Source organism: Epinephelus moara, chromosome 16 (genome assembly GCF_006386435.1).
Source record: "Epinephelus moara isolate mb chromosome 16, YSFRI_EMoa_1.0, whole genome shotgun sequence".
Taxonomy (NCBI): Eukaryota; Metazoa; Chordata; class Actinopteri; order Perciformes; family Serranidae; genus Epinephelus; species Epinephelus moara.
The window spans coordinates 36,784,760-36,805,758 of NC_065521.1; the positions used below are offsets into that span (position 1 = coordinate 36,784,760).

At 39.9% G+C, this 20,999-nt stretch overlaps 2 protein-coding genes across 26 annotated transcripts in view; both read right to left on the reverse strand.

Moving 5' to 3' along the window:
• Positions 1-9: 9 nt before the first annotated feature.
• aurkaip1 (aurora kinase A interacting protein 1) lies at positions 10-3,060 on the reverse strand. The gene is made up of 4 exons (XM_050064887.1): positions 2,957-3,060; positions 1,226-1,325; positions 659-1,122; positions 10-342 (listed from the first exon to the last, which is right to left on the reverse strand). The coding sequence occupies exons 2-4, from the start codon at positions 1,269-1,271 to the stop codon at positions 226-228; spliced, it is 627 nt and encodes a 208-aa protein (XP_049920844.1). The 5' UTR covers positions 1,272-1,325; positions 2,957-3,060; the 3' UTR covers positions 10-225.
• Positions 3,061-4,877: 1,817 nt separating this feature from the next.
• Positions 4,878-20,999, reverse strand: part of LOC126402424 (rap1 GTPase-activating protein 1-like) — a 75,816-nt gene continuing 59,694 nt past the window's right edge. For 15 of the 25 annotated variants that reach the window (XM_050064379.1, XM_050064375.1, XM_050064388.1 and 12 more), the window contains 14 exons: positions 20,722-20,851; positions 18,250-18,405; positions 18,095-18,166; positions 17,899-17,985; positions 17,671-17,811; positions 15,313-15,444; positions 12,728-12,805; positions 10,681-10,790; positions 9,955-10,077; positions 9,629-9,764; positions 9,418-9,529; positions 8,115-8,194; positions 7,910-7,957; positions 4,878-7,666 (listed from right to left, as the gene is read on the reverse strand). In XM_050064379.1, coding sequence (XP_049920336.1) covers positions 7,949-7,957; positions 8,115-8,194; positions 9,418-9,529; positions 9,629-9,764; positions 9,955-10,077; positions 10,681-10,790; positions 12,728-12,805; positions 15,313-15,444; positions 17,671-17,811; positions 17,899-17,985; positions 18,095-18,166; positions 18,250-18,405; positions 20,722-20,851 — 1,366 coding nt within the window. In that variant the 3' untranslated portion in view covers positions 4,878-7,666; positions 7,910-7,948. Of the gene's footprint in view, positions 7,667-7,909; positions 7,958-8,114; positions 8,195-9,417; positions 9,530-9,628; positions 9,812-9,954; positions 10,078-10,680; positions 10,791-12,727; positions 12,806-15,312; positions 15,445-17,670; positions 17,812-17,898; positions 17,986-18,094; positions 18,167-18,249; positions 18,406-20,721; positions 20,852-20,999 lie in introns of those variants that run through there. The other 10 variants (XM_050064378.1, XM_050064376.1, XM_050064377.1 and 7 more) reach the window with 10 other exon arrangements.

Here is a 20,999-nt window from a genome sequence, read left to right on the forward strand (position 1 = left end):
CACCACGCCTTGGGCTTGACACAGAAAGATCTTTATTAGATTATGTACACTTTGTTAAAAATAATTGTACATATGCCATCGGGGAATACGTCCTCATCGCTGAGACATGCGGCGAAGAACACAGAGTAGGCTGATTGTTTTAACTGCAGTGTGTGAAGTGAGGGGTGCAGAGCCGTCCAGTGTGAGAGATCACGTGACACGAACTTGAATCACAGTCAGTGTTTCTCAGTCCCTTTTGTTTCCGTGATGTTTGAGAAAGATCTTAGGTGCGTTCCACCCCTCCGGAGCCTTCTTCAGTCCAGCTTGTGTCCAGATCCTTTTCATGTCGTCCTCAAATCGTTTCTGCACAGGACAAACAAACAGTCCCGTAAATTCATGTTCAGCTAGTTTAGATTTTAATTACAATTACTGTACATCACACACACAAAAATCCTGCACAAAATAAACATTTCAAATTGAGTTGAGACTTTGTTGTTGGTAATATATACACCAAGATAAACTACACTAGTGTTTGTTTTCTTATCAAACTATCACACATCATACTTAGATATTAATTTGCTTTAAATGAAAGAAGAAATTTGTCAAAACAGTAAGACATAATGTGTCTCCTGCGTATAACAGGATCCTAATTTATCTCCAAAAGAAAATAAACTCTCACCTGCTTCTTCCTCCCCCTGCCCTCCATCACTTTCCTCTTCAAGAACTTAGTCCGTTTTAGCAGCTTCTTGTATTTATGCCGGTTAATCTTCCGCCGTCGAATCTCCAGAACATTCTTACATTTAAGGGGTGTCGCTGAACCCTCCCCATCCTCCAAAACAGGGACAGAGATGGGAGGCAGCACCTTCTCTTCCAGCAGCCCAACGTCCTCCTGCGGCTGAGCGGACTCCAGCAGGGGAGGAAGGGAGTAGCGCAGGGAGAGCCAGCTCTCCAGAGGACTTACTGACAGTTTACGCGGCACCAGAGCCTCCTCCAGTTCAGGCTCAAGTTGTACCCATCGAGGGGGGGGTGTGTTGTCTGCTGCTGTTGAGTAGTTTCTTAGTTTTTGTTGTAGCGAGGAGCAGTAAGCAGGAAGAACCGGTTGTGCACATATATTTAAAACTTCTCCATGGGCTTGAAGTGCACCTGGTGATTAAGGGAAAATGTAAATTATGTTATCTATAACATGAACAGAAAATATAGTTTAAGTTAAGACCGGTTTGATGAATACATATTTGCTCATACTTACATGTTGCTCTACGTAACAGACGAGGGGCAACCTTTGAAATAAACATTGTTAATGATCATCAAAGTACAGTCATCAGGAACGGGTTGACTGGTCACTGGTCCTGTGGGCATGAGCAAAGTACTGTGTTGGTCATACATGTTTCATAGAACTTTCAAATCAGTAATGAAACAATTAATTGATCCATAGAAAATAAATAGATACAATTTATTCATTCATTCTGGCCTCATAACTTTTAGACATTACATTATATAAGAATAGTGAGTCATGTTACCTGTCAAGATGGCAGGAAAACATATTTGCATATCTCAGGCACTCAAACAATAATTCCTATCGGAAGACCGGTTTATATTGGTCACATGTAGATCTAGATCTAGATCACAGCTCAGCAAAGTGGAACTTGAAGAAACACATTAAAATGGTCTCAATGGAATTGTAATGGAGGTGAGAAACTACAAAGCATCAGGGAGGGAGGAAAATGACTTCAGGAACACACAATAAATAATGAAAATAGTAAAAATAAATAAATGGAATAGTGATGATGATAATAATAATAATAATAATAATAATAATAATAAGAAGAAGAAGAAGAAGAAGAAGAAGAAGAAGAAGAAGAAGAAGAAGAAGAAGAAGAAGAAGAAGAAGAAGAAGAAGAAGAAGAAGAAGAAGAAGAAGAAGAAGAAGAAGAAGAAGAAGAAGAAGAAGAAGAAGAAGAAGAAGAAGAAGAAGAAGAAGAAGAAGAAGAAGAAGAAGAAGAAGAAGAAGAAGAAGAAGAAGAAGAAGAAGAAGAAGAAGAAGAAGAAGAAGAAGAAGAAGAAGAAGAAGAAGAAGAAGAAGAAGAAGAAGAAGAAGAAGAAGAAGAAGAAGAAGAAGAAGAAGAAGAAGAAGAAGAAGAAGAAGAAGAAGAAGAATTGAAAATTTTCCTCCAAATATTAATACACAGTATATAATCAGAGAGTTTATCATCACCTACAAATAATTATAGAATATGCAGAATATTTAATAATTTTATGGTTTACAGTTCCTGTAGTACTTGATTACTTTGCAATGGGGGCATTACTAAACCGAGCACGTACCCACAAAAAAAGTCAGTAAAGTAAAAACAAAAAGAGAAGGAAAGAAGTATTTTCAATGTTTATTTTTCTGTGTTTATGTGAGAAAGAAGGCCTTAATCTACAATTTAAGACATTTATTATTATTATTGTTTGACACATTTTAAAGAAAATATGAGGAAGTATTTTATGGGGACATAATTGTTGCTGCACAACTTCAATGACCCGGTTCAGACTGTGACACTTGAAAATTCCCTGTAAACGCCGTGAAACTGTCATGGGCATCTTTTTGTTTAAAATGCAGCAATGAAAATGACTTTCAGTTGCAGATAACGTGTCCAGTATCTGGGTAAGGGTTAAGCTGGCCAACAGACAGACGACCGACAATAACTGATGTCCTTTACCTTGTTTAAATGAATTAAATGCACTTACGATACTGAGCGAATGCAACAGAATTAATATTAACACAAACTGAAAAGAATTTAACTGATCATCTAACGCTAGTTGCCGGGTGCCCCCGCTTCGGGCTGTTGCTAATGCTAGTTAGCACTGTAGCTCCGCTTTGGACGTGAAATTCAAGATTTAAACACTAAAAGGCTGACAGCTAAGACGTGTTGGCCAATAACTACCTGACAACACGAATGAAATTATGTAACTTATTTTACGAATACTGTTACATTACCTAATATTCCTTTGACCGGGGTTTTCGTCCTCAATGTGACTCCGGGAGCCTACTTCCGGCTCGAGCAACAGAAAATTAACACGCTTCCTGTTTCTCTTAGCTGACAAGGGTTCCGCCGGAACAATTATATAGAACCTCTAAAAGAAGGAGTCTGAGAACTTTAGCTGTAACGAATAATAATAATAATGATAATAATAATAATAATAATAATAATAATAATGTAGAGACAAATATAAATAAATAAGCTGTGTTTGTGCCCTGATAGTCATAGCATTGTTGGATTTTTGCTTGCACGCACTATTATTTAACAATTATGAAATAAAATACAGAAAACCTCATTATAGACTGTTTTTGGATCATTTATAATACTCTGTGGTGTGGACCTTTATGCTTACAGTAGCAACATACAGTGGGTAAATTCAATGCTTGAATGACGCCACTGGAGGTCACTAACAATCTGAGCAGCAATGGTCGTTCCAACTGAACCATTAACGCCTCAGTTTTTATGTATGCAGCTCAGTGATAATTAGGATAAATATCTGAGATAGAACCCTTGAATATGAACAGAAATGCGACTCAGTGTTTGAGACAGCTAAACAATAGATACAAATACAGTTAAACGTGTCTGTGATCATTTACATCTGAGCTGATCTAGGTTAATTTTATGCCTTTTATTTATTATCTTCAACAATTCTAATATTTTCTATTATCGCTTTAAGATGATTGCAGCGACTGAGCAACGGGCAATTTTGTAACTACTGAGCTCGATGTAGCTGTCTGTTATCTTTATTCAGAATCAGAATCATTAATCAAAATGCTCAAATTGCTGCCATGTTTTGATGTTTATGGACCACATACCTGCAGAACAACAGGTCATCAGCATTTATCTGAACAAACATTTGAATATGAATATTTAAACCTGCAGCCCAGGGGAAATACTCTACATGAGACAGAAAATTTTGCTTGTGGCACGTGATGTTCCTCCTAATGGGGTCACATGACTTGTATAAACACTTGATGAGTAAAGGAGGGGGAGGAGTGTCAACAGTTTTATGCGAAATAGTAAAAAAACATTCAATTTGGAAATGACAGCTCTCACATACCAAAGAGTTTACATAAATGCTGTGTAACATGAATAACTGCATCTGTAAATACTAAAGAAATATATCTTATTTTATACTAATAAAATTCTAAAATTATAATTTTATCTGTGATATCACAAATGCTAACATGCCTGGTATGTGCTGTGTTTTGTGACTGAATTTAAAACATTTGCTGCAGGCCAAGAAAAACCCAGCATGGCCCAGGGGTCTTTGCTCAGAGCAGCAAGCTACTGCTTTGTTTATGCACAAAAACTGACCTTCACTTTGTCGACTGGCCTTTTTTTTTTAAACTTTACTTACAATATGAATGTTTTTGCACATATTATAGCACTTATTTGCATTTAAAAAAAATCCAAACTATTCAGAACAGAGTAGAAAAGAGAGTATTTACTTTGTCGTTCGTGTTGTTTTCCCATTGTAAAATTGCATATGTCTAAACCTATTTACGAAGTGCTATAAACATATTACAATAGTCCCCTTCTTATTTTGTGAGCAGATTCATTTGGAAAGCTCTTTTTGGTCGTAATTCAGTTTTATTTCCCTTTGACTCATTAAAACCAATGTGTCTTCCATGTGGCACAGTTGTATAAGAAGGGAAGCCTCCACTTTTAGATTGCTCTAGTTTTACATACTTGTGGGCAGCCACATCAAATCATTTATTCATGGGGCTTTCTCTCTCAGCTTTCATTAAGATGGCGGGAAGTGGAACATCTACAGTTTGTAGTCATTTCACAGCAGGGATTTTCACTGTGTGGCATTCAGAATATTGTGTGTGATATGACATGCAGGGCAAAAGAGTGCGAGTACAATAGACTGTAAATGTCTTAGGGCATTTATTTACAATAAAAACAACAACAACAAAACATTCATTTCATTGTAAATCCTGCCAGCTGTTGACCATTTGCTTCACTGTCTATACTTACACCATCAGATTGTGATGATAAGGCAACTGAAATGATCAGCAGGATGCACTGTGAGATTTCCCTTTTACAGAACAGTCGGAATAGCTTTTAAAATATTTCTCTTCTACAAAATGCTCCTCTCAAAATAATATTTAAACATAAAAGTACAAGAAATAAAACAATAAATTGTTAACTTGGCAGTTTTCAGGATGTTGGTCAATCCCATTTCAACTCAATGGTCTCTGCATTATACACTATGTACTCCACTAGGATATCTATTTACAAAATCAGTAGTTGTATTTAGTTATTTCATCACTTTAAAAGCAAATAAATATTCACTGTTTTATTATAATTGCATTGCAAATGTACTGCACTGAAAGAGATCCGACCCTTGAAATAGACAGAGCTTTACAGATGTGAACATTTCATAATTTACTCAAAAGCAACACATACAGTAAAAGCACATGGCAGGATGCTGAATGTAGTCACCATAGAGGTAAAGTAGAACAGATGTACGCTATAAATGCCACTTCAACAGGAACCAAATCAATAAATAAAAACATAAAAGAGAGAAGAAACTCATAACATAATGTAGAGACTCACCAACAGACTCACCAACAGACAAGACGGACAAAGCATTGAGATCACTTGTTGATGGATATATCCATTACATTAGCAGACCACACAGACAGCACTGGAGTATAACAGTATTGCGATATGTTTTGAGAAACTAATGTGCTTAAAAATGATTCTGAATACATTAGTTCTGCAATTAATCTAAAATGCAATCCCATTATTGGCTGCAGAACATGTCAAAAAAGTGAGGTAAAATAAATCTGAGGGACAAAGAAGTTGCATGTTTAAAGAGACAGTACACACATTTGTTATCTTACCTGTAGTGCTATTTATCAGTGTGGTTTGTTTTAGTGTGAGTTGATGAGTTTTTTGAGATAGCAACTGTAGAGACGTCTGCCTTCTCTCCAATATAATGGAACTAGATGGCACTCAGCTTGTGGTGCTCCAAGCATAAAAAAATACATTTGAAAAACTCAACAGCAATGTCTCCTTCCAGAGGTCATGACCTTGTTACTCAAGATAATCTACAGACCTTGTTGTGAGCAGTTTCATGCAGGAACTATTTTCTTTCACTACATCCTCTGACTGCATCACTGCACAGATTGATAAACAGCACTACAGGCAAGAGGAAAAATATGTATTTTGTTTTTGAGGTGAACTGTCCCTTTAAGTTTTAAGGCCATTTCATGTTATCTCTTCACTGTGAGCTGTGGTGTTAAATTCTGATCTAATCTTGTGGAGATTTTGATTGTAAAGGAAGTAGTAGTACACTCCTTTAACTGTGGCTATACAGTCCTTCTATTTGGATTTTAACCCAGAAAATAATGACATTTAAAGGCCCAGACACACCAAACCGACATCAAAAACACTTTATGTGACTAAGACTGGCTGTTGTGTCGCCTCACGTTGCCTTTGTCTCGGCCAAAAAGTTGCACTTGAACATACCGTAGGGACCACAGCCAACAACCACCTAGCAGTAACTCTCCAGTAGACGGTGGTAGTCTGTATTTGTCATTCAAAAAGGGAAACCAGAAGACCGACAAGACATATCAAGACACTAGTTAGCCAGTTAGCACATTAACAACACAGCCAAATGTTGAAAGAACAAATGCTATTTACCACGTGGCAGCAAACAATAACACAAACAATTATGTATAATTTCTGTGAAAGAACTCAGTGGCTAAAAAAATAACCTTAGCTAATATAACAAGTTTGTTTCGATCTCATGCCTTCTTGAATTTAGTCATTTGTTTACTTTCCTCACTTTGGTTTTCTTCTTGTGCACTGAGCTGAACTGCCAATCAGAGTGATTTCACTCACCGACGGGCTCTGACGCTGATTCAACACACTGTGTCAGCCTAAAAAAAGCCATAAAGGGCCTACTAGTGTCAATGGTGCAGGATACACCACAGGATTTAGCGCAAGAGATGCTCATCGACAGCCTGACATTGACCAATGGTTGACAGTCGGCTTGGTGTGTCAGGACCCAAACAGCATCCAACAGAAAAATCTTATATCACATTAGACATTTTGTTTGAAAACACCCTTATCTGATGCTTAATATTTGGTACAATGTATACATTAGAGATCTTTATTGAGCCGAAACCTTTGTTCATTTGGTAAAACCATCCAGGCGATTATCTTCTCTATGTTGCAGCAAAAGTCGTCACAGTCTCTACAAAGAGCTCAATGGCACTGTCCTTACCCTGTCAGCCAGCACAACTGGGTTTCAACATCACAAACTAAATCAAAGTTATACCTTTTACAAATAAAACTATTCAATTTGTCGATAAAAATGTGCGCCTTTGAAACAAAAGGTGTGGTAAAAAAAACCCCATACAATTAGGCAACAGATGTGTGAACAGGCAAAGAAAAGAACAGGCAAAGAAAAGAGTGGAAGGAAACAACACTGTGCAAAAGCTGGCCCCTCTCTGTGCGTCACCCTCTCCAGTGTCCTCCAGGTTTCTGGATATGCTGCACTCTGGCCCTCACTGAGCAGCAGACCGGCCAGGCTTCACCTGCTTTTCCTCCTCTTTATCATCTTCCTCATCTTCGTCCTTGTCATCATTGATCATGGCGAACACCTGCACTTGTCTCACCTCTCAGAGGGATTGTGACTTATGGGAATGCTTTGGGAATAAAAGAGATGCTTGGTCAAAACTCTTGACACAAAATAAGAATGCACACATCACTAGTTATATCAATGACTTAAACTTGCAAAAACATCTATTTGTCTTGATTTTGTATATTCCTCAGTAATCCTGACAAGCATTATGATTTAAACAGTGAAATAGAAAACACCTGAATACACAGTGCATTAACAGTACTCAAGCATCATTTGGTCCATGAGAGAATGCTGACAAAAGACTAACCTGAAGATGGAGATCCAGGATACAACCAGATGGGTGGAGCTAACAGTTCTGCACACAGAGATGCACAAACAGCCATAAAACAAAGTACAAGAACCAAACATCAGCAACAACACACATAAAGCGATATTGAAAAAAATCACACAGAGCAGCAAAAGTGATTCAAAGGTAGCTAATAATAGAAAAGTCTACGGTGGGGTTGACTCACCGATGAGGACTGATGATCGTGTGGTCGTTCCAGTTTGATACGGACGTCTGTCCCCTTCCCTCGTTCAGGTTTACCAGGCCCTGAAGGATAAGTCAACACTGTATTAAATCATATGTATGTCCATCGCAGATTGATTTTAAAATGAACTTGGGGTATCCATACATTTCAAGATGGAAGATGGAGGAGATTTGAGTACATTGTGTCTGAAAAAAAGAGTAGAGAGACTACATAATGTTTTTGCTTTGTGGTGAAAAAAAATGATATTCAACCTTTTTTCATGTTGAGAAAATTGGAAAGACTAGTCTCTAGATGTTCTGCAGCTTAACAGCAGTCAAGTTGCGTGTGAGCAGTGTTGCTCACACGGGCAGTGTGGCTGCTCTAACCTGTTAAAATGGGTGCCAAAATAAATACAAGAAGTTCCATGACATATATGCGCTGCTCACACGGGCAGTGTTGCTGCTCTAACCACTTAACATGGGCGCCAAAAAATAAAAAAATTTAAAAAATAATAATAATATGACAGTGCTCTTTCATATACTTGCTATCGGCTGATCTATTTTTCACATGACTGATGTAAGGGCTTAAACCGGAAGCACCACCGTGAGAAAGGCAGGATTGTCAAAAAATTTTTGGAGGTGAACAAAGCATTATGTACTAGAGAACAGTTGTGTGATATTTTTCAATTCTGGATGTTTTGCACTTCGCTGTGTGTGCATTCTCAAAGAAAGAAACTGAAGCCAGTCATATACCATGGCCTGTTCATTTCTTCATTACAATTATACATATAGAATGAGCTAAAATATTTAATTCCGTTGGTAGAACAACAGAAATACTGTTGAAATTACATTTCTGTTAAATTTATCATTGTGTTCTTCTGTGGTTATTGTCATCTGCTGTCCTACTGCCCTCTTTGAAAGCCTAACTAATATCCTGTTTATTCAATGATGACCCCTCGAGGAGGACTGTAGATGTGTGAGATAAATCACATACATTTATAACGCCTTAATTATTTCTTCACAGTGAGCAGCAGGAATTCATTTAGCATCCTGCATTCATTCATGCATTAAATGATTATGAGTCATTGCATGCATGAGTTGATAATTTCTCCCCTTATTATGACTTATTTATGTGAGTGAATGAATAAATCAACAAATATACAAATGAGAAAACAAGTAGTTTGTAAAAGAAGCTATTATTTGTTTTACAAACCCTGTGAGATTGATTAATTCTTATTCGTTCTAAGTGCTGGATACATTTTTAATATGCTAAACCTGCTTCTCCAAACATCTCATCCACCCCTCACCTGGGGAGCTGCCCCGACTGGTAGTGCTGGCGCTGCTGGCGCTGTCCTCCAGCCAGGTGCTGTAGGTGAAGGAGTCTCGCTTGTGTGGCGTTCCGGCAGATGACAGACTCTCCTGGAGAGCATGCAGATGAGAGACATTTTAGACTTAGTGATCAACAGATCATTTCTATGCACTCGTCATGTTTTCTTACAGGCTGAATGTAGCACTCACCATGCCTGTGTCATAGTCCTCCGTGGCCTCTGTCTCATTCTCCTCCACCACACTGGCGAAGCTGCTGGCGTTGGAGGAGGAGCGGGAGAGGTCATGACCCTCGGGGATGGATGGGGCCCTGCCACCGAGATAAGAACTACACCCTGGGTTATCACCCTCCAGCACAGCCAAACCTGATTTTATCTTATGTATAGGACACAGTCATTCAACATGCTGCTGCAGCTGAGGACTGCCCAGCGGCTACACAGACACGGGTATTTCAACACAAGGTGTGAATTCTACGATCAATAAATCCATCTGATATGGCTGTAACCTAAGATACACACCTGTTCTTGGTGGTTGTGAGCACCTCAGGGGAGCTCTGGTTGGACGAGTTGTCAGATTTGGGGTCTTGCGAGACGTGACCGCTGTCAGGAGTCTTCTGGGTGTTTGGGGAGCTCTCTCTGCTGCTGCATGAGACGTGGTACAAAATATGAGGAAAAGCAAACAGGGTGTAACACAGACAAAAGCAATTCATGTGGACGCACAGATAAAAAGTAAGGGACTGTTTGTTACTTATGAGAGGGAAGAGGGCGGTGCAAAATGGGGGAGGTATGTCAAATTATTTTTTAAGCACTGGGAAGGGACTTGTGTTTTTTTATTTTGGCTTAGGGGAGGGACATCTTCCTTTACAAATATCCTCTGAAATCCTATCAGTTCAGTTCAAATATCAGTTATTTTAAAATAACTTGTTTTCATGTCTTGTCTGTTTTAATTATTGACATATAAAGCTATTTGTAACTCTGTTTTGAAAAGCGCTTTATAAATAAAAATTAGTTAAAAGAAAAGTATTTGTAGCTGTGGGGGACGGTCAAGATAAAAAAATACAAGCAAAAGTAACAAAGTCACACTGCAGCCACCCCCTCCTCTGATAAGCATCGAACAGTCCCTAAAAGGTTGTAAGTTAAGAACGTTAGTGAAGCTTTAGATACATAAGAGATAGATGATACTAAATGGTGTATGGGTACACAGAAAAATAATTACAGCAGTAATGTGCAGGCGTCTTTTCTCACCTCTTCTCGTGGACTTCTTGAATGTTTTCAATACCGATGGCACTGCTTCGCCTGGAGCTGAAGGGACCAGACTTCTTCCTGGTCGGGCTTTTCCCCGGGATTATCAAAGACTGCCAGGGAGAGAGGGAAGACAGTAAGAGTCAGACTACTTCAAATGCCTTAAATATTATTGAGTAATATCAAGTTATCTCAAGAGCATATCAATCTATGTATTTATAACTGAGGGGAGTTTTTGAATTTCACTCTTATTGTATTCATTTGGGGGAAAAAGGCTGAACAGTAACCTAGCTCCCTTTTGAGTTGTTACTATGATGAAAAAAAAAAGTTAAAGTATGCACTTAGCGGCTTAATGTCAAGCCCTGGTGCCAGTCTTTCAGCCAGCACAGGGCACACTAAGGCGGGAGATGAAAGATGGATTTAAAGGCTCCAGGGCCTACCACTAAATATGCTTTCTCAGCGACTGCTTTGTTCATTCAATCTCCCTTTTAAAGCTCTTCAAATAAGAACTTGAAAAAGCCTTTTAACTCAATGTGGCTTCAAAGAGCATGACGGGGATTCTTTTTTTTTTCTTCATAATTTCTCTGCAAGGGCGTCATTAAATCATTAATATTCATCATTTTTAAACAAATAGGGAATTTAAGCATACTGGGATTAAAATACAGAATAGTCATAAAGGAGTACAGAAGGCGAACATATATTGCAGTAAAGCAGATAGGACAGTGAGAAGAGAAGAAAATCTACAATATTAGTCAGAAGAGAGCCAAAGTTGGGTTCTACTGTCTATGTGCTACAGTCATACAACAGAACAGTGCCTATCTTTAATTGCTTTAAAGGTCCAGTGTGGAGGATTTAGGGGAATTTATAAATCACTGGGTCTGTTTGTTTTGGAGAGGAGGAGACCTGTGCATATAATTCAACTCCTGGTAAAAACCTTCTAAATGCACTGATCTGAATTTACCAGAGCAAAAAGGTGAGCTTACATTAGCAGTTGCTATAGTGAACCTGTGCTAGGCCAAACAGGGTAGGAGAAACACTGATTTGCAAGGTGAAACTGCTTTACTCAATGTTTTTACTCGTTTTAATCACTGGCTCTGTTTGTTTTGGAGAGGAAGAGGCCTCTGCTGATAATTCGGCTCCAGGTAAAAACCTCCTGAACAATAAACACTGAAGGAATCCTGACCTGGAGAAGTTTCAGCTAGTTGCATTCATAGACTGTGAAAATAATGGACGTAGCTAACATGACGTCATCCACTGGTTTGTGGACTCCGATTTTGAAGCCTCGAGTGGAGCATTTCAGCCGTCGCCAGCTTGGCTTTTGGGAGCTAGGAGTGACCATATTTGGCTGAGAGGCTGGTGCTGTGTGGAAGTGAGTGGTGGCTCTGACTGAGAGGAGACTATCAGCAGATAACCTGTCACTCAAAGCAGCCCGCCCTTAGTTATGCATAACTTTAAGCCTTAATAAAATGTAATAAATGAGTTTAACAAAAATCCCTGTACAGTTGTCATAATTAGGGAAATTAGCTAATGAGACCAAAGTGGTCTTTTTTTGGTACCAGGCTGTAAACATGTTTACTTCTGCTTTAAAGTTGGGCATTTTGACATGGGGGTCTATGGGGACTGACTTTCTTTTGGTGCTTCTGTGCTGGCTTCATGTTTCAGCCCTGGAGGCTGCCGCCTGGTTCTAATCTGCAATCCTCACTGCAAGATGCCTCTAAATCCCCCTGAATCTCACACACTGTTCCTTTAAATGATTTTCAGATGGTAGTCTATGTAAAATCCAAAAGATTGGAAATGAGAAATCATTCAATTAATGAGAGAACGTGGAGGAGAGTATCTATATCTGCTTCTGTTTTATGACAGATTGAGCTAATGCTCTGAATGCAAATATATCCTGTCTGTAACACACAATGCATATTATGTTAAATACAGAAATGTATAGAGAAAGGTGTTTGGCCATGATGCAGTGGAGCCATGCAGGCAAAACCAAAAAAAAAGGAGCAAAGAGGAGAAACAAGTAGTTAGAGAGTAGTTAGAATTAGACATGAACCTCTTCTACTGTTCCTATCCCTATGGCACTGCCTCGACGTCCATATTTACTGGGACTTTTGCCTGGGACAAGCAATGACTGAGCCACACAGGAAGAGGAGATACAGAGAGAGAGAGAGAGAGAGAGAGAGAGAGAGAGAGAGAGAGAGAGAGAGAGAGAGATAGTGATGAGGACAGATGACAAAAGGAAGAGAGGAGGGTAAAAGGGAGGGGAAGAGAAAACATGAGATATATACAAATATATATGAGATTCCATGCAGTCAGTTGTTAGCAAAATACAAAGCATGTGCTAACTGGAGAATACAAAGAGGGACATTTTTGGCTACATGGGTGCAATACAGGCAGCTGAATGGGAGAGAGAAGTGATGAGTCAGTTTATGTGAGCCATATGCCTGCGAGAAAGAGGATGGAGAGAAGATAAAAACAGCAGAGGAGGACACACAGCATGTTATACATTAGCTTTCACAGCGAGACAGGGTTATGGGCAAAAAGCAAGCTCGACTTATATCTTCTTCAATGTAGAGTGCTGGTTAATAAGTGGTTAGTTATTTTTGAAGGCAATTTCAAATATGATCCAGAAATACAGTATTAATGTGGATGTCTGTTTCATAATGATTTTTACTTCTATACCCTCAGCCCAGCAAAATATACAGTATATAGTCTTTGTACATCAGACAAGCAACCATATGCATAGTCACTGTTAAAGGAATACTACATTCCCCAGATGACCTCTTGTGTATCAGTTACTCACCCTGTGTTATGCTGAATTTATTTAATTTAAACCTTTTCTCACATGCCTCCATGGTAAACAGAGAATCCAAAGAAAATTCTTAATAATGGAAGTCATTGGGGTCCACGTTTAACAACAACAAAACTGCATCAAAACATCCATTCATAAACTCTCACACAGCTTGTGCAGTATAAACCAAGTCTCATTTATCCAGTTGTATGCTCAGTACTTCCCAAACACATGCACTATCGCTAAAACCTTTGGATTTGAACTGAAAGTGAAACTTATTTTTGCTCCCTTCAAAGCCAGACTTCATTCATAAAAACTGTAATTTTACCTCGATGAACACAGGAGCTGCTGGTCGACCACTGCCTCCATCAGTTAGTTAGTTTGTGGTCAGTTAGTTTTGCGCCTGCAATTTAATTGTTTTTAATGTAGATGCACAGCAGGCATGATCAAACGGCAGAGTGATGCCGTCGCAGCGCACATGTGTTTGCAAGCACCCATTTTTCAGGCTATGCTCTGAGATTAACTGAGTTCAACTTTTGGAATGCAGCAGCAAACACCGCATGTCATGTGACGAGGAACAACCAAGCACAGCCAACATACATCTTTCCCTTCTTCCTTAAATATCAGTCTGTGATGGATATGGAAAAATTGATCATGTTAGTGCAGACACAACCTGCCGCTGCGCTGTTGAAAGCTGGCACCAAAAGGCACAAGGGCAGCGCCCAGCTCCCAACCTCGTGTTTTCCAGGCGGTTAAAGACACGGCATGTGTACGGCCCCTAACAAAAACAAACTACTGAGTGAGGCAGCAGTAGACCTCCCGTGTTCAATGAGGTAAAATTACTGTTTTTGTAAATGGAGTCTGGCCTGGAAGAGGGCATAGATAAGTTTCACTTTCAGTTCAGCTTCAGATTCTATTTTGGGGTCTGCACAAGTTGTGTGAGGGTTTGTAAACAGATGTTTTTGATATAGCTTTACTGTTGTTTAGCATGGACCCCTATTCTTAAACTGATTAAGAATATTATCCATTTTTGGATTTTTTGTTCAGTGTGGAGGCATGTGAGAAAAACAAAGTTTTCTTTTTGATTTTAACACAACACAGGGTGAGTGACTGAAGTACTCATTTTGGGGGTTAAGTATTCCTTTAAGTGAAGACCTTGTACCTACAATTTAAGGGCATGTTTGACTTACAACTGAAGGGCAAAAAGCTCCTCTTTGGGGCCAAAAATTGTTATGCAACACTCAACTTTTTACAGTGTTTGCAGAACCAATCATATACTGGTAAACCAAAAAACAAAATGCAAAAAAAAATGCCAGTTTGCAGATACAAGGTTTTCACCTGATGCCAGAAATAACCGTTTGTTCATAATAACCATTAAAAAAATAAAAACGACACACTTCATCTTGCACACATGCACACACACTCACACATACACACACAAACAGGACTCAACCCACATTCATTATAATTCAAGTGAGCACTTGTGAGCAATGCAGATGCACAGGGATTTCAAAAATGACAACACAGGTAATAAACAGCAGGTATTAGAAGCAGCTTTAACCCCGGGGAGAAATTCCCCCTGTGTCCTCAAAGCATTCAGGTCTATGAGTGTCCAGTCACTCCATCTTGTGGTGGCAGACAATGTGCAACCGTTGCAAGGTGAGAGCCAAGTTTAAGACCCAGGCATAAATGTTCCACTCAAGCTCTTCTCTGTGAGACATTAGTGCAGCAGGCAAGTGAGGGAGGAGGGGGCATGAACTCTAGTAGAACTGCTGGGGGGAGGGGGAGTGGGCAGAGGAAGCGAGAGTCGCCTCACTCGAGACCAGGAGGAGTGGGTCTGTACTTACTATCCCTGGGATTTTGGGGCTCTCTGCGGGCTCGTGGTTAAAGCTGCTGCTGAAGCTAGTAGAGAATGTGTGCTGCTTCTTGAGAGAAAGACCCATGGCATCCATTGACTGGCTCCTGCTGCGGATCACCCGCTACAGAGAGAGACGAGGAGGAGGAGATACATTCAGATGGCGCTGACCCCTGTGACCCCCTCAGCATCGCTGTACGGCGTTACAGGCTGAGAGGAGCCTCGGGGCTGTCCCTGAACACTGACCACTACAGGCAGAGAGCGCCGGCCTGATGCTAATCCTGACAGACAAGGAAGCGACAGAGAGCACTGCTAAGCTTTAATGCCCAGAGGAGGGTTCAGATGAGTCATTATGCTAGATAGGTGGTAAGAGAGGAGAAGTAGAAGCACCAAGTGGCTCGCAGATGTCTCGCCACACTGAGTTTAAATACAGCCAGGAGAGGTTTAAAGCCCAGTGCACCTCTTTGCAGACATGGAACAGAGTGTGAAGGCAAAGGCATCTGATGATGAAAGAAATCTATCCATCCACTTTCATATTATGACAGAATCATATAAATAAGGGACTAGTGAGTGAACACTGGAGCATGCGGAGAGCACAGCAGCACAAAACAGCAAGGAGGCATGAGAAAGAAAAGCCGGGAAGCCAGGAGTGGTGTGTTCCAGCAGGACAGAGCAGCAGAGCTTCTCTTCAGTCAAATTGACAGAGACTGAGGGAGATTGATAAACCTTTACAGCCCCACAGCTTGCATATAGATAAGAACAACCCTGAGAGACTGCCAGAGAAAAGACACCCTTCTTTACATCCACAGAGGAAACATCTGACAGCTGGTAGAAAAGGTTACTGTAGATACCAATTTTACACTGTTCCTGTGCAGTAACAATACTCTTTATAGTTTTATAACGACACTTAAAGGTATAGTTTAACATTTTTGGAAATGTGCTTTGTCACTCTCTGGCCAAGAGAAGACGCAAAGCACTGGTGTATGAAGCTAAAGCCAGCAGCATCAGGTTCTCTCAGCTTAGTATAAAGACTAAAAACAGAGGGAAATGGCTAACTAAGCTGTGCGAAAATAACAAAATCCAAGTACTGGCACCTCTAATGCTCGCTAAATAACACATTATATCTCACTTGATTTTATCTTTACAAAAGCCAAAGTGTAAAAATTGCAATTTGTGGGTACTTATTTCTTGAGAAATATTCTAGGTCTAACTACCTGTTTCCCCCTGTTTCCAGTCTTTATGCTAAGCTAAGCTAACCGCTTCATATTTAGGAGACACAAAGACAATTTTCCATCCAACCCTTGGTGAAAAAGCAAAGAAACATAGTCCTTAAATGTCAAACTACTGTAATGGAAATAAGCCTACGCTTGACTTAAAGGTACAGTTCACCCCAAAATCAAAAATACATATTTCCCTTCTTACCTGTCGTGTATCAACTTAGATTGTTTTGGTGTGAGTTGCCGAGTGTTGAAGATATTGGCCATGAAGATATCTGCCTTCTTTTCAATATAATAAAACTAGATGCCACTCAGCTTGTGGTGCTCACAGTGCCCAAAACAGACATTAGAAAAACTCAACAGCAATGTCTCTTTCCAGAAATCATGACCTGGTTACTGAAGATAATCCACAGAAGTTGTTGTGAGCCGTTTCATGTTGGAACTATTTCCTTCTACTGAACTACACCTGCCAACCGTATCACCGCGCAGAAGGAAGTGAGCATCTACTGCTAGCTCACCTAGCACCAGTGACCTAGCTAACATTACAGCTCAGCAAAGCGAAGGAGGATGCCATTATTGTTTACATCTCACACTATCACAAGCATCAGCCTCTCATCCATGAGTAGATGCACGCTTCCTTCTGCATGGTGACATGGTTGATGGGTGTAGTTAGGTAGAGAAAAAATAGTTCCTACAGGAAACTGCTCACAACAAGGTCTGTGGATTATTATGAGCAACCAAGTCATGATTTCTGGAAAGAGACATTGCTGTTGAGTTTTTCAAATGAAGTTTTTTGATGCTTTGGGCACTACTAGCTGAGTGGCATCTATTATATTTTGAGAGAAGGCAGATGTCTCTATGACTGATATCTCAAACACAAGCAAACAGTCTAGACTGATAAACAGCACTACTGGTAAGAGGAAAAACAGTTTTTTTTTAAAAATGTTGGGGTGGACTGTTCCTTTAAAATTGCCCAAGTGTAACTAATAGTCTTGCTATCTTCGAATTACAAAGCAAGGTGTTTATGAAAACATGTTTTAGCTTAATTTTGTTTCTTTATTTGAAGCAGAGAGTTGCAGAGAGTGAAGCTGTCAGTTTGAAGCTCCCACCTCTGCTGCTGCCTCTCCAGTTACCTTGAAGGACTCAAAGAAGCCTCCTCCTCCTGCACTCCCGTTTTCCAGTTTGTCGTCGTCTCCTCCGACACCCATCATGGCCTGACTGTTCACATGAAGCTCCTCATAAAGGGTCTCTAACAAGGCCGACCTTGTTCGTTCCTTACACACACAAACACAAAGAGTGAAATGAAACAAAGGGTATTTTCAAAATACTATAAATGTTTTAAATGCTTTACGACAACTCACCTCTAATTTGGCAAATTTCTCAGCTTTGTAGCAGGCATACTCTGCATTAATGAGCTTAGTAAAAAGGAATTCATGGAATTCAGGGCCCTGGGAAGAGACGAGCAAAGAGACAAGGCAACATGTTGGATTATCAAGAGGGGGAAAGTGCACTGGTTAGAGGACGCAGTCGTTCAGATCTACAGGTTCTTTCTCTTACTTTTTTAAAGACAGCAGGGTTGGGGAGGGCCGGGCCAAAGAAAGGTACATCATCTCGTGCTGTGACTGACACCTAAAAATCATGAGTAAGATGAAGGTTAATTAAGCCTTAATCACAGGAGGCAATGTCAGCTCATATTGAGGGAGATTAGTTACCTTGTAGAGAACATTGTCAGTGCACGGGTTGACCACTTGGACCACGATGTAGGCGTGGAGGAAGTTGGAGGCGATCATGTCCGGTACAAAGGGAGTGTTTTCTTCTTGGAATAAGATGGCCACAATGTCGTTCCCTATGTGCCTCTTTCTCTGCAACTGCAATACACCAGCCACACAGCAACTTAGAGGGTAACTTTTTTGTGTCTTAAGTACCTTATAGGAACAACTTTTTTTGGAATTGGTCCAGAGGCTTGTATGCAGGATTTGGAGATAGCGAGGTAACTTCAGGGTTAACTCGAAAAATATTCTATTCTAATGTCACATATAGCCTGGTGATACCTACACAGAATTTATATCTTGACCGACGGTGAATATTTTCAAAGGCTCTACATTTTCTGTTATAAGATTACTCATTTACATCCCGCATCACTGACATTGCAGGACAGTACTGTAAATACTTTTGTACTGTTTCATCTCATATGATACGAAGCCATCTCCTTCATTCGTGGTTGTGATGATGTCACTCGTAGTCATCACCCCCGCCTCTGGACACGCTAGTGGCTGGATAGGAAAACCCAGAGTTGACTGAACTAGTTGATAACCAGCTTTTAAGTACCGGTTATCCAGACGGCCAGGGTGACGGGTTAGTCAAACCTGATAACGAAAAGGTATGTTGGGTAAGTTGAACTGGCTTCGTAGTACAGGCCTCAAGATTGAGGGAGAGTGCTGCAAACAGCAGTGGCAAAACTGGATGCAATGTAATCCATAAATGAGCATCATCAATTTATGTCCACTAAAAGCGTTTGTGTTTTGCCACCGACAGGCTCAAATTGTTATTTTAAGTGTCTGACATTATGAAAAGAAATAATACAGAGAAAAACCTTGTTGTTTAAAAAATGTGATCTTTTTGTTTTACCAGAAACAGCCCCGAAAATCACTATCACTAAACCCACCAGACTCCAATTAAAGAAACAGTAATTTTATCATTGCAAAGCACACTTCTTTCAAAGTCAACAGAAGCAAAATAAAACACCCAAAAGCCATCTTGGTTCGTCTATTTTCTGTTTCAACAATTACCAACTCTTGTTTCACTGAAATAAACCTTTAATTTGCCCAGTTAGATGTGAAAATATGCTGGTTCTATGCACGCTTAAATTGCTGTTTATTCAAATAGAGTCTGGTGGGTTTGATGATTGTGATTTCGTGGCTGTTTCTTGTTAAAAAAAAAGGATCTTACTCTTTAACAAAAATGTCTATCTGAGTTGTTTCAATAATGTTGTCAGGCACTTACAGTTACAATCCTAACCTGTCAGTAGCAAAAACACTTCGAGTGGACGTAATTGACGCTTTCACAGCTGGCAGCTGCAGCAGTCTTGCTCAGTATTGGACCAGTTTCAAAAATTGTTGTTCCCATTAGTCAGTTAGACACAAAAACATGAGAAAATGGGGTAGAGCTTGGAAAAAGAAGTTTCCCTTTAATGACCAATTAATTTAGGGGTGAATTAATGCAAGCTGTGAAAGGCAATTATTTTAGGATGAAAGAATGCTGATGCAAAACATTGGATGATATTCATTAATGTTATTTGTTATCTGCAGGTTTCGGAAAGGGAAAATTATGAGGACAAATTTACTGTAATGCTCCCTGAAATTGATTTTGGAAGACAATAAGTAAAAAAAACCTATTGTTGCAGTTTCTACTAATTGTTGATAAAGACCAGCCATTAAAAGAACACTTTGTTTTAATAACAATGACGACACAAAGCTAGCAAATGTGGCACATTGCCAACTGAACAGCTAATAAATTGTGTGAAACTGTAGGAAAAAAATATTAAGTTTCCTCAGTTTGTGTTTATTAAGAAGATAAAATGACAATTGCTTTTCTTGTTGTATAATCAGGCTCTGATTTGTGCTGTGAATAGACTGTAGAAAGCATAATAAATACAAAGAGGTGCTTCCTCTTAATTCTTCCTTTTCCCTGTCTCAAATCTGAATGCATGTAAATTTGTAAACCACCACAAGGGTTTGCTGTTTCTCCTCACGACAGCCTGAGCAAGCAGCTATTGGATCAGAGGAGCCAATGCCTAACACCCACTACTGCTGGGGAGACTGAGCATATAGACCTTGCCTCATCTGTGTTTGTACAAACGACGACAGCAAATGGTGTGAGAGCTTGTGCTAATTAATCAGTGTTTGTGTGAATACGCGAGGCGGAGTAGGAGGACTCGGTCGTGTGAACAATGTGCTTTAAATCACTGAGAGGGAGGAGTGCTGCTCACATATGCGGACACTAAAGCATAAATTTAAAGTGATTCATGTTTACTACCACTGTGTTCTTGCAAATATATGCTGCGGGTGTTTGGCACAGCAGGGAGGAACATGCAAAATATGGTACTACAATAACCAGAGGGAACCTGTCTGACTGCTCACAGTGAATCATGAAAGGTGTGTTAGCCTGGTATTGGATTACAGTACCTGCTGGGTGTCCCCATCTGTGTAAGGCAGCTTTGTGGACACATGGAACATGACCTCTTTGTTGCGGTAGTTGCAGTAGACAGACTCAGTGCCAGTCTGCCCGTGAGTCACATCTAACCCTCCACGGAAACTGCAAGCACACAGAGCCATGTCTAACAAGATATTCACTGCAGTGCCATGACCATCATTCAAGTAGCTGGCCTGACATACTGTAAATTGCGCTTGGCATCATGCTACAACTATGTATGGCAGAGTATATATAGTGCCTTCAAACCAGA

Excerpts from the sequence above, each read along its gene's own strand:
- aurkaip1 (XM_050064887.1), bottom strand. The coding sequence starts at position 1,271 with ATGTTTATTTCAAAGGTTGCCCCTCGTCTGTTACGTAGAGCAACAT. Across the intron at positions 1,123-1,225 it reads TCTGTTACGTAGAGCAACAT|GTGCACTTCAAGCCCATGGA; the intron begins GTAAGTATGAGC and ends CTTAATCACCAG. Across the intron at positions 343-658 it reads GCAGGGGGAGGAAGAAGCAG|AAACGATTTGAGGACGACAT; the intron begins GTGAGAGTTTAT and ends TGTCCTGTGCAG.